Source organism: Branchiostoma belcheri, unplaced genomic scaffold (assembly GCF_001625305.1).
Source record: "Branchiostoma belcheri isolate BF01 breed outbred unplaced genomic scaffold, Haploidv18h27 scaffold93, whole genome shotgun sequence".
NCBI classification, from domain to species: domain Eukaryota; kingdom Metazoa; phylum Chordata; class Leptocardii; order Amphioxiformes; family Branchiostomatidae; genus Branchiostoma; species Branchiostoma belcheri.
Window position 1 is genome coordinate 72080 of NW_017804609.1, and position 15085 is coordinate 87164.

A 15085-nucleotide genomic window follows, 5' to 3' on the forward strand; every position below is an offset into this window, starting at 1 on the left:
TCTGCATGTGTCTAGCCAGAGGTAAGTTTGTTTGTTTGTTTTTCGTAACCATTAAACTACCTTCAGGCATGACACAGCAGTACAGTACAAGCTGTGTAAGACCGTTCAAGGTTCAAGGTGTAAGACCGACTGTATCAGATGAGATTTGACTGTCAGTGAGATGATATTGTATAATTATCATCTTTTTTAAAGTTAAAACTTTCTTTCAAACCCAAAGGATTGTTCTCACCAAGAGCTTTCGACCAGTCACTCTGGTCTTCGTCAGTAGACTGACCCAAGTGTGGTATCTCTGTAGTGTAAAATTGTAGAATTTTATTGTAAAATTGTGTTGATGCCTTCCAAACCCCAGATGCAGACCCTGACAGTTGTAAGTGTACCATCTTCGCTGCCTACGCTCGAGAATGTGCCCTGGAGGGACGGGTCATCGACTGGAGGGCCAACGACACTTGCCGTAAGTACCTTTCCCTTCCTTGAGTTTGATAACATTGATTCGAGAACTCAAACAAAAGTGTGTGAAAATAATTTAATTCATTACCTTTGCCATGGTAGTGTTGTTCATGGTGTTTGCAACAGCTACAGTGTTTGTGTAGCAGTGTTTACTTGTGCCATGGAGCTATGGATTCTGTTGAAATGTTGTGTTTGGTTAGGTCTTGGTTGCTGTGATTGTTGTTATTTTTGTTTTTGTTTTTATTGTTATTATTGTTTATTGTTTACAGCTATGGAGTGTTCTAACGGCCGTGTGTGGCAGGAGTGCGGTCCCACCTGTGCCCAGACCTGCAGACAGATCAGTGAGCAGCAGCCCTGCACAGAGGAGTGTGCCGAGGGATGTAACTGCCCCAAGGTAAGGTTCTGTCCTGATAGTATACACAGGAATCTTCCATTTTGTGGTGTCGAATGGCCGGGTAGCTAGTCTAGAAGATACAATATTAAGTGGTCATGGGTTCAATTTCTGGCATTTCTGGCTAGACTTTGTGTCATTGAGAAAGTAATTTTTTAGCCTCACTCCACCCAGGTGTAAAATTGATCCCTGACTTCAGTTGGTGAGGTAAAAGGCAGTGGAAAGAGAGGGATAGGCTCCACCTTCCAATACCATGCCCTAGACACAGTAACTGTACAGTAGATAATTACACTACGGTACTTTACTCCCATGACCTCGAAGACTACAACAAATGTGCAATGGCACCCTTTTCACCTTCCATTTGCCATTTGTAGAGTCACTGTGATGTATCTCATTACCTGGATGTCTAACCTTCATCGATGTCTGAAAACTATGAATTCTTGTTCCTTTTGCTTTAAGTTTCCCCACAGTATTTTTATTTGATTCCAGGGCGAGTCGTGGGATGAGGAGAGTGGTACATGTGTGGCTGTGGAGGAGTGTCCGTGTTACTACAGAGGGAACCTGTACAAGGCAGGGGAAACCAGGCGCAACAAGTGTCAACTATGGTCAGTTCGTGAATAGTAAAGTTCTTTTATTCAAGTGAAACCATTTGTTTTACATGAGCTAATGTTTTGATGACCGTCTGTCATCTTCATTCATACTGTCAATTCTGGTTGGTTTGAACTTTAAAAAATGATCACTTAGGTCAATAAATATTGTATGGCAACCTACAGCTATGATTTAAAAATAGTGTAAACTAAGTTATTTACCCTCAGGTAAGACAGATTCCACTTTGATGTGTAAGAAAGTAAAATGACAGTCCCTTGTTTGTATGTACCAGGTCACATGTTACTAAAATATGCGCAACCTGCCAATAATCCCATGTTGAGGTGCTTGGCAGTAAGAAGAAGGAGAAGACATTAATTTTTCTTTATATATCTTATCTTTTTCAGCACCTGTAAGAACGGTGTCTTCAGCTGTGCAGAGGATAAACAGTGTGATGGTAAGTTGTCTATTGCATCTGCTATTTGAAAAACTCATACTTTTATCATGAGAAATACAGTTAGATAAATTGAGTCACATCAACGTTTTCCCTCTCTTTGGTAAATGGATGCTTTGAATTTATTGTACAGTGTTGTCCACTGTTAAATCCGCACAATTGAACACAATTAGATATGATGCTAGTATGATATGTAGTTCTCAGTGCTGGGAGTTGTGTTTTATGAAGTCCAAATTCTATATGTTTTTTTCTCTGCAGAGCAATCCCTCTGTACTGGTGGCAAGGTGTGGTCGTCCTGTGTAGAGTGTGAGAGGTCCTGTCTGAACATGCACGTGGAGTGCAAGCCGTCCAGTTGCAAGGAGGGCTGTGCCTGTCCAAATGTAAGCCTTTGAATCAAACTGCTACAAAATTTCTTTTCTTTCTGTATGGTTCTTTGAATAAATAAAAAATTGACGATATAATGATTATAACCTCTGTATTTAGAGATTGTTTTATGCATTATGACCTCTTCTACTACATGTTAAACTGCGATAAATATGCCATGACTTATGTCACAAAAGAAGCATATAAGTTATACTTGTCAAAGAGCAAGTGTTAATTCATTTTCAGTACCCTATACACTGATATTCAGTATTGTACAATGTACACAGCCTTACCTGCAAAGTGTTTCTTATGTCAACCATTCAAACTGCACACCTGCAGGGCACTGTAACAGAGGGTGGTAAGTGTCAGTTACTAAGGACCAGTGTCCGTGTTACCATGAAGGGCTAAGTTACAAGTCTGGGCTAACAGCTTCATGTACATTTATATACACATGACTGATCCCGTGTGCTTATTACATCCAGGGAGTCACACTGGATCTTGCATAACAATTCCATTCTCATATCACAGTTGTTACTTTTTGAACTGCACCCCTGCAGGGCACAGTAACAGAGGATGGTAAGTGTGTGCCTGAGGACCAGTGTCCGTGTTACCATGAGGGGAGGAGCTACAATTCAGGACTAACAGCTACATGTATTATACACATACAAAATGTATCACAGTTTTTACATTGTACTTTTTGAACTGCACCCCTGCAGGGCACAGTGACAGAGGGTGGTAAGTGTGTTCCTGAGGACCAGTGTCCGTGTTACCATGAGGGGAGGAGCTACAAGTCAGGACTAACAGCTACATGTATTATACACATATCACAGTTCTTACATTGTACTTTTTGAACTGCACCCCTGCAGGGCACAGTGACAGAGGGTGGTAAGTGTGTTCCTGAGGATCAGTGTCCGTGTTACCACGAGGGGAGGAGCTACAAGTCAGGACAGGTCATCAAGAAGGACTGTAACAGATGGTAGGAGTAATATAACATTCTTAACCAATCTGTAACCAACATAAGCATACCTACATGTACATGAAGAGAGATTTTCTTGTATCATATGCTTATAAGTGTATCTTATCTTAGAATGGAGAAACACAATCTTCTTACGCTTTTTTTCCAAATGATCAACTAATTTTTTTCTACAATAATGTTTAACTTTGTCCTTCTTTCCTTCCCTTCCTAGCCGCTGCCTTGGAAGCACATGGCAGTGCACCAACAAGAAATGCCCAGGTAAGTATGAGAGTTTTGATGAACATTCAAATAATAACACATCTTATTCTACTGTACTGATGTATGCAAAAGATTGTGTAGCCTTTCAACTGTGAGTCAGCCATTTTTGGAAGTAAACTGAATAGAATCAGTACTTTTATATATAATGGTTATTTTGATATTTCTTTTTTTTTCCAGCCATTTGCTCAGCATATGGAGATCCTCACTATGAGACTTTTGACAAGAGGCACTTTGAGTTCCATGGTACACTTCTATTTATCAACCTATAATTAATTGTAATACATGTGTAGTATACACATGTATGAACACAATAATCTATGTACAGATTTTGTCTAGATATTGCATTTACATTGTAGGGTACAACTGGGCAGACTGCCATTAGATGTAGATATTTCATTAATAATATGTGTTATGAAATATAGGCTTTGGCTATAATAAGCACCCACTGCAAAATATTGTTATCATTTAACGTTATTCTTTTATCAATTTATTAAACAGTATGAAATGTTTTACATATTAGTCACCTTTAAAAAGATATTTGATCGTGTCTAAGCCTTTTTTTTCCTTTTCTTCATCCCAGGATCTTGCAGCTACGTCCTTGCTGAAGACTTCTGCAGCGATCAGGTCGGAACTTTCAAGGTCAGCGTGGAGAACGTCCCCTGCGGAACGGGTGGGGTCACCTGCACCAAGTCTGTCAAGGTCACCCTGTACGACACGGTCATCCACCTGATCCGGGGTTCCGATCCCGCCATCTCACGGAACCCCTACGCTAAACCCAGCGACCCGCCCGCAAAGTACAGGATACAGAAGGCCGGCCTGTTCCTTATTGTCAAGACTCCGTATGGTAAGATTCTGCTGATCGTATGTAAACATAAAAGGTACAGGTAGTCCCATAACTTGATTGAGACCATAGTGGCAGTGAGTTGTTTTGTCCTTTGGAAAGGTACTTTACACAGTTTTCCTCGCTCCACCTAGGTGTAAAATGGGTACCTGACTTCAGCTGGGGAGGTAAAAGATGGTGGAAGGAGAGGGATGGGCTCCACCTTCCAATACCGTGCCCTAGACACAGTGGATAGCAACCCACTGCCCCTAGAGACTCAAAAAAGGCTACAGGACTACCTTTATCTGAAGGGCCCTGTCCTTGGTGCTGAATTCGTGTTTGCACTTTTCTGTAGCAAGAAATTTAATCCCTGATCCATCCACATTTTAGCTGCTTAAATTAGTTTCTTTCTTGTTTTCATTTCAGGAATGAGCCTGATGTGGGATGTTGGCACCAGAGTGTATGTAAAGCTGGAGCCTAAGTACATGGGGCAGGTGTGCGGTCTGTGTGGGAACTACGATGGGAATGCCATGAACGACTTCTTAACACGACAGGGAGAACTCGAGCAGAGGGCAAAGGTACGGGACAATTTTGGGGTTAAAAGTGTTTCTATTTTGATGTAAAGGATGCAAATTACAAATATTCTCTTGACAGATGTTATGCATGTTCCTATATGATCAGAAACTGTCTTGGAACTTGTCAAGGTTGTAGTCTGCAAGGAAAGCAGCATCGTGTTACCTCTTTCAGTTGTAAATGCCAGTGTTATCTAGTAATGGTAATATTAAAGAAGTACATTGACTCAAATGTATAGTTAATAACATTACCAAAAAAAAGTTACGTACTGTTTCCAAAATCATACCCAGTTGCTTGAGTAACTGTTTTTTTGGCGATATCTTATTATCTGGATGTCTAACCTTCATGGATGAGTTGATGACATTTTTTCCTCTCTTCCTGTTGTTCAGAACTTTGCTGACAGCTGGCGAGTGTTTATGACATGTCCAGCAGCGGAGGATGAGCTGGAGCATCCGTGTGACCACCGGCCCGAGAGGCTGCAGTGGGCTAACCATGCCTGCAGTGTGGTCAAGAGCAGCATGTTCCAGCCCTGCCACGCTGTGGTCAGTTTCTCTGGACTTTATTTACAGTATCCTATAACTTCATATAGAAAGGGTTTACAGCATTCAAGATATAGAAGGTAGAAAGACAATTAGAAACTCAATATGTGATGATACTACCATCTGTGAGCTATACGTGATTCTAAACACTAAAATGTTGCATCCGATTTGTTGAATACCTATTTTTATACATGCTGCTCTTTTAGTTGTATATGGTACAAGTTTTTATTCACTAATGATTGGTTTTCATATTGATGTACAATCATGTAAGTCTGACACCAATTCAGTCAATTGACTGCCATTGTCAGATTATGATTTCTTAATAAACCAATCATCAACACCCTGTGTGGGCAAAGGGACAATTTCAAACTGTATGAAAAATTTCCCTTTATTCAACTATTTATCCTGCTTCCATTTCCAGGCTGATCCGGAGCCGTTCTTTGAGAAGTGTGTGTTTGACGCGTGCGGGTGTGACCGCGGCGGAGACTGCGAGTGTTTCTGTACGGCCGTCGCTGCGTACACTCGCGAGTGTAACGAGAAGGGCGTTGCTATTCGCTGGAGACAGAACGGCAGATGTGGTGAGTACACCTTGTGTAATAGTTTTAGAAGTGACATCTAGAAGGAGCATATTATTAAATATGCAACAGATCTTTTAAGCACAGCTGGAGTATTGTATGAGGCAAAAAACAGTCCACATGGTACTGGTTTGTTTAGGTCCAGGCAAATACCTAAACCTGTTTACCTATACCTGATGTTACATTTAGGTACACAGCCCTAATGTACGTGTATGCTTATACAACCGCTCAATGCTATCAATTTTTCCAGCAATGCAATGCGAGCGAGCCATCTTAATTTTTTTTTTTCACTTTTGCATTATATTTGAAGCCTCCAGAGGATGTCATCAATAGAATTTACTTGCTGTGGCCTATGGGGTGTGAGTTTCTCCATCATTAAGGTCTAAAAGGTTCGATTCAACTACTCAATGCTATCACATCGTTCCAGCCATGCAGTGTGAGAATGGTAAGGAGTACAAGGCCTGCGGCACCTCCTGCCCAAAGACCTGCTACAACCTGTACGCCAGCGAGCAGTGCATTATTACCTGGCAATCTTAACTTTTTTTAACATGCACTGTATGAAAAACCACGTTTCCAAGAGTTTCCAGTCCCGCACACGCTCGTGAAATTCGCCGTGTCCTGGTCGCGTCCATGGATTTCCGGGCTCCGCGTGTACGGCCCCGGATATTTCCTTACACTCCCGGAATCGTGCTCGCCGTGCACGTGCAAGGAAATTTACGCCCCGCACACTTGGCGTGTGTTGGGGAGTGGCTAACAATAAGGGGTAATTAGGTACTGCGTGTATTCATGTTTCAGGTGATAATTACTTGAACCAAAATTGCCAGCACTTTAATCTAAGCAAATTAGATATAGAATGATCAAGGATTATTAATACAACATTTGAACCTATGCGTCCTTGGCTTGATTTATCGTGATGTCGTCCATACGACAAAGCACATTTGAGCGTAGGGCGCCCAGACGCTGGGGTTATATGACCTCCTCGGTCAAAATGACCTAAATCTACACTCCGGTCTAAATCTGAATTTTTTTTATTTTGGAAATAATAGTTTATCCGTGAGGTTCATTACCATGATGTAATCAAACGCTTGACTAAAGGGGTTTGAACTAACATGACCTGATCAGTTTGCTATGATTTTTAGGTACATGTATGGGTAATAATATGCAAGCTTTACATTGTAGTTCGGTCGATGTGTATTGCGATGTGTCTGACATGGCGTCCGTTTATGTGAATAGCCTTTGTGTAAACAAAGGGAGAACTCACAGCGTCCCCACGCCTGGTAAAATACTGAAATCCAGCAAAACAAGTCAACCCTCATGACATTATTTGTGGATTTTGGATACATTTACAAAGAGTAAGGTTATGTTGGAGTTGAAGTGCGGTTTTATTTCACTCAGTGAGCGACAAGTTGTGTAATTCTAGAACGAATAAAGCCATGTAATCATGACGAATTAGAATTATGAAGATCATTTGTCTGCCTTGAAATAAATACATTCACACAATCAGTAACATCCTATCATCCAAGTGTTCAGACTGCACAGGCGATTTAACTTAAAATCTGTAATATAAAAACAAGATCGTTGTAGTGTTGAACGCAATCACGTGATTATATGACTGACGACCAATCCTACCTCGCTCTCGCCGGGACCAGCCAATAAGAGACGCGATGCTTTGTTTTGGTGGGTCGTTTGAATCTTGCTTTGTCACAACGACGGTTTGCTTTTTCAAAACACGTTCGTCTCGGCTTGCAAAGATTACTAGTATGTTCCTGAACTAAAATGGCGTCAAACATTCCGTTCTGTTACTTCGTTTTCGCAACGGAAGAAATGACTCTACTACACGGGCCGACAATTTGCCGACAGCACCGCAACGAACCAGGAAACCGACAGGAGGAAGGGTAAGCTAAAACAAGGATACTATTATATATACGGCACTATCGTTACATATATCTTAAACATGTTGTTTAAAAATCTTGGCTAAGTTGTGCCTACGGCAGAAATATTTATTTTGGCAAGAAGTGTACACTATTTTTTTACTGATTAATAACATAGTTTATTATTTCTACTTAGAAGTACATCGATATAGTTTGTATGTTGCTCAGAACATATGTACTTTTTTCAGGCGCGGATTTGGGATACTTTGAGACGATTTGAAGAAACTTTATCGCCAGGCTGTCGGAGAGCTCAGAAAAGAAAGAAAGAAAAGCGACTGCAGTCACACAGAAGAGGGTGAGTCTATGCAAATGTATATCTTTGCATACGAAGGCCGACAAGGCTCTTGACAATTTGAATTGTTTTCATTACCGAGGGAAATGTTGTGTTTGTATTGTTCCCATGATTACAATGAAAAGAAACAAGTAGACGTTGATGCTTGATGAATGGAGCCTTTTCATCTGGACAAAATTGTTGCTGTCTGACGTTAAAAACATTCGTTAAAAATGATAAATGACTTCTCCTCGAAATGTGTCCATACAGACGTCCGCATCTTTGCCAGGCTTGTTTATAAAACGTCCAGTACATGTACACGTAACTTCAAATGAAATTCAAAAATGCCTTCGACTTTTGACTTAGATTTTCGTTTTTCCATGTCCTGCAGGCCAGGCTGGAGGCAAACAGGCAGACCGCACACCCAGGCTCAGATCTAAAGGCGAGGGTGCTGTGTTAAAGCGCCCGGCAGGCTCCGACGACCCAGGCCGGCCCCGCTGCACTCCCGCCCGGGGTGCACCCCGCGCCCAGCACGCCGCTCCGGCCTGACTGCGATCACAACCGACACCAACACCACGCCATCCCGCAGACAGACATGGGGCAGTTTGTCCTTCCAGGATGAAAACATTTCGCTATGGTCCCCTGAAGCAGGGGGGGGGGCATACCTCCTGGCCTTCAATCTACAACTAAGCCTCATTTTGTAGAGGCGACAACGCAAACTTTACGAAACCGACAGCTTGTCTTTAACGACATTGTAAATTGAATACGTGTTCATGTAATTAATTTCTGAGCAAATGATCTTTTTTGTAATGACGTGATATTGTTTTCTGCCAAGCCTCATTTAACTTCATGTTAGGTCTGCCATTATGTTTTTGCTACACGTACATGTATTTTGAAGAACTTTGTTTGAGGCCTTCTTAGTTTATTGAAAATTTAGTCTTTTGACTGTTTGTGTAAGCGCCATTCACTTTCATGATCTGAGGGCTATTTTCCTCTTTTAACCTGATGATATGTCAGTATTAGTTACTTTTTGACATTTTTCCTAAAATGGACTTCTATTTGGAGGTGACTGTGATGAGATGTGATGTTAGTTTACTTTTTAAAGTTAGAGAAATCTGTTAATTACTAGTAATTTCTGAGTTTACACCGGGTCCAACGATTTAAAAGTCTAGTCCCTGGAAGGCTAGTTCGGGAAAAAGCTATTGTTTCTATGTTTCGGCTACACATTTTTTGTAAAAGTACCAGGTTTACATTATTGTATAGTGTTAGCATAGTGCATAACGTGTATACACTATACATAGAGCGTTATTTTTGTCAGTCTGTAAATGGCGATCCTGTTTATACCAATAAAACGATGAATGAAGTATAAACATGTATTACTTTTTTTATGAATGAAATGTGTTCCTAAAACATCGAAATGTGTCCCGGGAGCGGGGGAAGCGATTTCTCGGGAGCCGGGCAGCGAAGCCCCGGGAGCAGGAAGGGGGGTCCCCGTAGTGGGTGCAGTGGGGTCCCGAGAACGGGAACAGCAGGGCCCCCGGGGAATGGGGACCAACGGGTCCCGGGAACGGGAGCAACCGGTCCCGAGAGCGGGGCGGGGTTTTGGCCGGGGGGGGGGGGGTGTAGTACCGGCATGTCCGACCCGTACACGGCGAATTTCCGCTGCCGTGTGGAGAATGATTAGGTGATAATTGCCGCTAAATTATGCATATTCCAGCAACGCACGGAGCGGTGCACGGCCATTTCCTGCCGTGTACGGGGATGTACAGGGATCGTGTCCGGGCATATAACGTCCAGTACACGACCTGCACACAAAAAGTGGTTCATTTCCGGGAGTGTACAGGACATGTACGGGACTGGACACGTTTCGTGTGCAGGTCTGAAACCCCCGGGTTCTACCGGAAACCTAAAATATCCGGGAAAGTGTGCGGCAATTTCTCACACGGAAACTAGGGATTTTGTGCTGTGATGTACTCAATGCTATGTATTAAATCATTCCAGCCATGCAGTGTGAGAATGGTAAGGAGTACAAGGCCTGCGGCACCTCCTGCCCAAAGACCTGCTATAACCTGTACGCCAGCGAGCAGTGCAGCACGTCCTGCGTGGAGGGTTGCCACTGCCCCAACGGCACCGTGCAGCATGATGGGAAGTGCATCACGCCGGTCCAGTGCCCGTGTGTTTACAACGGCAAGGAGCTCATGCCAGGAGAGGTCGTCATTGCTGACTGTCAGAGATGGTAGGCTTTTTTCTATCTAATATAAGTATACATTCAGAAGTGTCCTAGGTTTTTCCATGTTTACAAATCCAGAAGTGTCCAAGGACAGTTTTGAAGCCTAAAAACTGCAGAATCTTGATAATAGAAAAATGGTACTTTCTGGCAAAATTGAAAATGATATTGCCAGCTTATAAATTGGTTGATGGTTGTGGATCTCCTTTTTTTATAAAGCCTAAACAACCAAAATGTAAGTCAATGATTATTCTTTTTTCCTGTATACAATGCTGCAATAGTTTGCAATTGTATTTGGCTTTTCCTAGCAATACTAGTCTTGATGCAGTCTTAACTAACTATGATCTTTATTCATTCCAGCACATGTGAAAGTGGCAAGCTGGCCTGTACAGGAGAGAGCTGTGCTGTGGAGACAACTACAAGTAAATGCTATTACCACAGTCAGACTATGACATTCTAACTGATTTGATCATTTCCTGTGACCTAAATACTATTTAGTGAAATTATAGTATTTAAGACTTAGTAATCGTGACATATTTTCTACAGCTCCCTACCCAGAGACCACAGCTGTACCCACAACTGGAGTAACAGTCAGCACCAGGCCTGAGCCAGAATACACCTCACCACTGCCAGGTAAATATCAGAGATTTCTCATACTCACATAATTGCACAAACATTGTACATGTCACAAAAAGTCCTGTCACAGTTTCACTCTGCAATGCAAATCATTCTTAGACTACTATATACCTTGCTTCAGTCTTTGTTTCTCCCAGAGTGTGAGTTAGAAACAGGAAGAGTGCACAGAACTGTCACCAAGAAAAGATGCTGAGGCCATAACTAATTTTCCAACCATTTTCCAGAGTGTGAGTTTGGGAAGACCCCCTCTGCCTGTGCTCCAGCCTGTCCTAAGGTTTGCCACATGCTGCAGGCTGACTGTGTAGAGCCTGAGGGGTGTAAGTCTGGCTGTGTGTGTCACCAGGGAAAGGTTCTGGACTCCACAGGAAACTGTGTGGACCCACTGGACTGTAGCTGTAAGGATGACGGTGGGGAAATCAGAAGGGTGAGCATTAGAGCTAGGTCATATTTGTCGTGTGATTTTGATGATGTAGAATTTTCAAGCAGGCTGTTGACAGAATCAACCACAGATATTCTAGGACAGCATTTTATCTAAGAAGACAACGTTATTTGAGACTTTTATGCAAATCACCCAATTGTCACCCATTTTTTGCCTACCAGTTGCTGTCCCGGGCATTATGGTGTTGGCTTGTATTAATTCTGATTTTATATGAATTTCAAATGATTCATTCTGAGAGAGAACTTGTAACTCATCATTTACATGTACTCAGTTTTAAGTTATTTATAAATCAATAAAATATTTACCTCATTGATTGGTTAGTTAATTGAATAACTCATTGATTGATTGATTGATTTTCCCAGCCTGGAGAGAGTTGGCAGAAGACCCAGTGTGAGACCTGCACCTGCTTCGACAACCAGATCAGCTGTGCCATGGCCTCATGTGCCGACGTCACCTGTCAGGAGGTGAGCTGAGCTGTCCATCTTTTGTTGAACTTAAGTGCATGTTTAAGCAGACCTTTTTGTAGGTATGGTAGACAGGCACTTTGGCAGAATGTACATCACCTGTCAGGAGGTGGGTCACTGGTGACATCTGATGCTGATATCAGATGCTGTCTGAAATGCCTGACTCTTCAGAGAATAGCTTCCTTGTTTGTTTGTTATTTAGAGTTGCTTGTTTGTTTTGTATTACATAATATTCTACCCAGGGGTCTCACTGACTTACATGTAGTGTAGTAGCTGTAGGCCATTCTGTCTGTCCACAAACTTTTAAAGGTTTTTAACTGACTATCGTCTGCCATTCTAGCCAGCAGAACTGCCGTCTCTCCGGTTCAATCCATAATGTCACAGAGCCATGAGCTCGGTAGGAGTGACCCCGTGGCCGCACCTCATCTGCCTTCCCTTGTAGCTCTGCTAGCCAAGGCTCTATAGTAGCCAAATTTTTGATTTGATTCCTCCCATTTGCAGGGAACCATGTTGGCCAGTGTGTCAGACTCCTGTTGTCCAGTCTGCGTCCCCCTCACCACCCAACCCTCCACCACCACCCCGAAAATCTGCTCTGCCCAGGGTGCCACCTACAGGTTAGTTTATATTATCCACATAAATTTGTGAGAATTGGACGGAAAGCACATAATGTGTTTATAAGGATCCTTTGCTCGTGAAACATAAAAACGTACATACAAGGTTGGGGTGAGGTTGTGTCTGGCCGGAAGACTAGATCCAGTAACCTGCCACAGACTTTCAAACCTTGAACAAGGAGTCCTATCTATCACTTAACTAAACTTTTGAACAATGAATGCCTGTAAGTTATCGGGAATGTGAGCTTTAACACTCTGGATCCAACATAATTACGTTTTTAACTTGTATATAGAACATTTTAAAAGTTGGTGATTTGTTAGAAGGGTCTGGAATTCATCTCCTGGGCTGCCATGACCTCCAAATGTGTACCACATGATTGTATGTACGAATGAGTAAATAAACTAACACCCCCAGGTTCTGCACCTGCACGCTCTCCTGCGCTGACCTGCGGGACGGGCGCACCTGTCAGGACTGGGACAGCGTTGCCGACGGTAACGGGAAGTGCTGCGGCTGTCCCGAGGGACAGGTGTACGATGACGAGGGCAGGTGTGTGGAGAAGAACATGTGCACCTGTCTGGCTCAGGGCAAGGAGTACCAGGTGAGATGGTTTCCTTTGCAAACCAAGAAATCAGAAATATCACTTACATTCAATACTTACTGTCCGGTTTAGAGTCTGTGGTGTCCCGTATGGCAAGGGTTAAACTTGCTTGCACAGCAATACTGGGGCTTGATGGCAGCCCACCATTTGCCTCTGTTCTGTGGGTTGACGTTATGTAGGTTCATCTCATGATAGGTTCATCTCAAATCTCATTATATAAATAAAAAGCAACGGTCTATTGTTTGTTAAACAAGAGCCAACATTTGGGCGTCTGACCATCTGTCATCCTCCTCAGGGCAATTTTCACTGATACGAAAGGTGTTAATGGGATCTTTGATAAAACTTCCTGACAGTGTCTTTGACATGCCTAGCATGTACAAATGAATGTCTGATTTTAGTAGGGGAGGTAAAAGTCAGTGGAAGGAGAGGGATGGGCTCTGCCATCCAATACCAAGTTAACTGCCCCTACATCCTCAAAAAAGCTACAGAACCTTTACCCTACCTAGTAGATGGTAACTGTGCCTTACTTCCCCAGCCCAATGAGACAGTGATGCGTGGTGAGTGTGAACAGTGCACGTGTATAAACGGAGCGCTGAAGTGTGCCGAGTACTGCTCCATCCAGGACTGTGCTCCAGGGAAACAGCTGGTCAACCCAGAGGATGCCTGCTGCCACTGTCAAACTGGTAATTTATTATCTTATTCTAAATCTTTATTTATTGAAATTTTAAGAAACTGGGTGGACCATTCAATTCTGACAAATTGATTTACAATGAGGCCAAGACCACAAGAAGAGTAAAACCTTCAACATAACAAAGAAAATAAGTAACTGAATATTGTGAGACATAAGTAACACAAGGAAACAAATACATGAAACATGATACATTTAAAAAGCACATAGAACATGCATGTGAAAGATGTTCAAATCATTGTATGGAACATTTGTATTGAAGCTTATGTGTGTAATAACAGATAGAGCCCCGTTAGTTTTCACACAGGCCAGAACACCCACATTGCACATTTTCATGGCCCAAGTATGACTCAGATGTATGTATGAGCTTTTCTCACATTAAATATGGAATTTTGCTACCCAATTTAGTTCCAACTACAGAACCTGAAGCCACAACAGAACCAGAGTGGCCGTACACAACAACAGAACCAGAGAGTTACCACACTGGTACCTACGAACCTGAACCAGAACACACAACCAGACCAGAGTACAGCACCACCAAACCTGAGAGCTACCACACCGGTACTTACAAGCCTGAGCCAGAACATACCACCAAGCCAGAGTACAGTACCACTGAACCTGAAAGCTACCACACCGGTACCTACAAACCGGTACCAGAACACACTACCAGACCAGAGTACAGTACCACCGAACCTGAAACCTACCACACCGGTACCTACAAGCCTGAGCCTGAACACACGACCAGGCCAGAGTACAGTACCACCAAACCTGAGAGCTATGGTACTGGTACCTACAAACCGGTACCAGAACACACAACCAGGCCAGAGTACAGTACCACCGAACCTGAAACCTACCACACCGGTACCTACAAGCCTGAACCAGAACACACAACCGGACCAGAGTACAGTACCACCGAACCTGAGAGTGAGACAGAACCTTACTACACCGGAATGCCAGAACACACCACACCAGGTTCAGCCACCACAACTGGGCCTCAGAACAAGCTGGAGACTGTTCGTCCACAGACTACCATGCAAACCACTACTAGGTTTGTTGTTTTCAAGATTTTCTAGAATATCGGGCCTCTATAGATTCTGTGTTCTACACTCTTCATTTTGTAAATTGTAGGCACTCGGTCACATACATCATTCAATTGTCGCTTGATCACATTCTCAGAATAATTGTGCATGTGTCATTTGAAATTGAGCACTTTTGTTGCAGAAAAGGTAGTCTTACAT

At 42.7% G+C, this 15085-nt stretch overlaps 2 protein-coding genes across 2 annotated transcripts; both read left to right on the forward strand.

The window, feature by feature from the left end:
- The first annotated feature begins 5 nt into the window (after window positions 1–5).
- LOC109488277 (SCO-spondin-like) lies at window positions 6–11958 on the forward strand. Its single transcript, XM_019792470.1, has 18 exons — window positions 6–21; window positions 350–451; window positions 717–841; window positions 1328–1443; window positions 1831–1880; window positions 2136–2257; window positions 3107–3216; window positions 3428–3474; window positions 3652–3717; window positions 4055–4318; window positions 4721–4872; window positions 5257–5409; window positions 5828–5984; window positions 10185–10419; window positions 10771–10832; window positions 10957–11043; window positions 11271–11470; window positions 11848–11958. Exons 1-18 carry the CDS (start codon window positions 6–8, stop codon window positions 11956–11958), a joined length of 2175 nt encoding a protein of 724 aa, XP_019648029.1.
- Window positions 11959–12490: 532 nt separating this feature from the next.
- On the forward strand, window positions 12491–14920 carry LOC109488278 (proteoglycan 4-like). Its single transcript, XM_019792471.1, has 4 exons — window positions 12491–12563; window positions 12976–13159; window positions 13695–13842; window positions 14256–14920. The coding sequence occupies exons 2-4, from the start codon at window positions 13124–13126 to the stop codon at window positions 14918–14920; spliced, it is 849 nt and encodes a 282-aa protein (XP_019648030.1). The 5' UTR covers window positions 12491–12563; window positions 12976–13123.
- The last annotated feature ends 165 nt before the right edge of the window (window positions 14921–15085 follow it).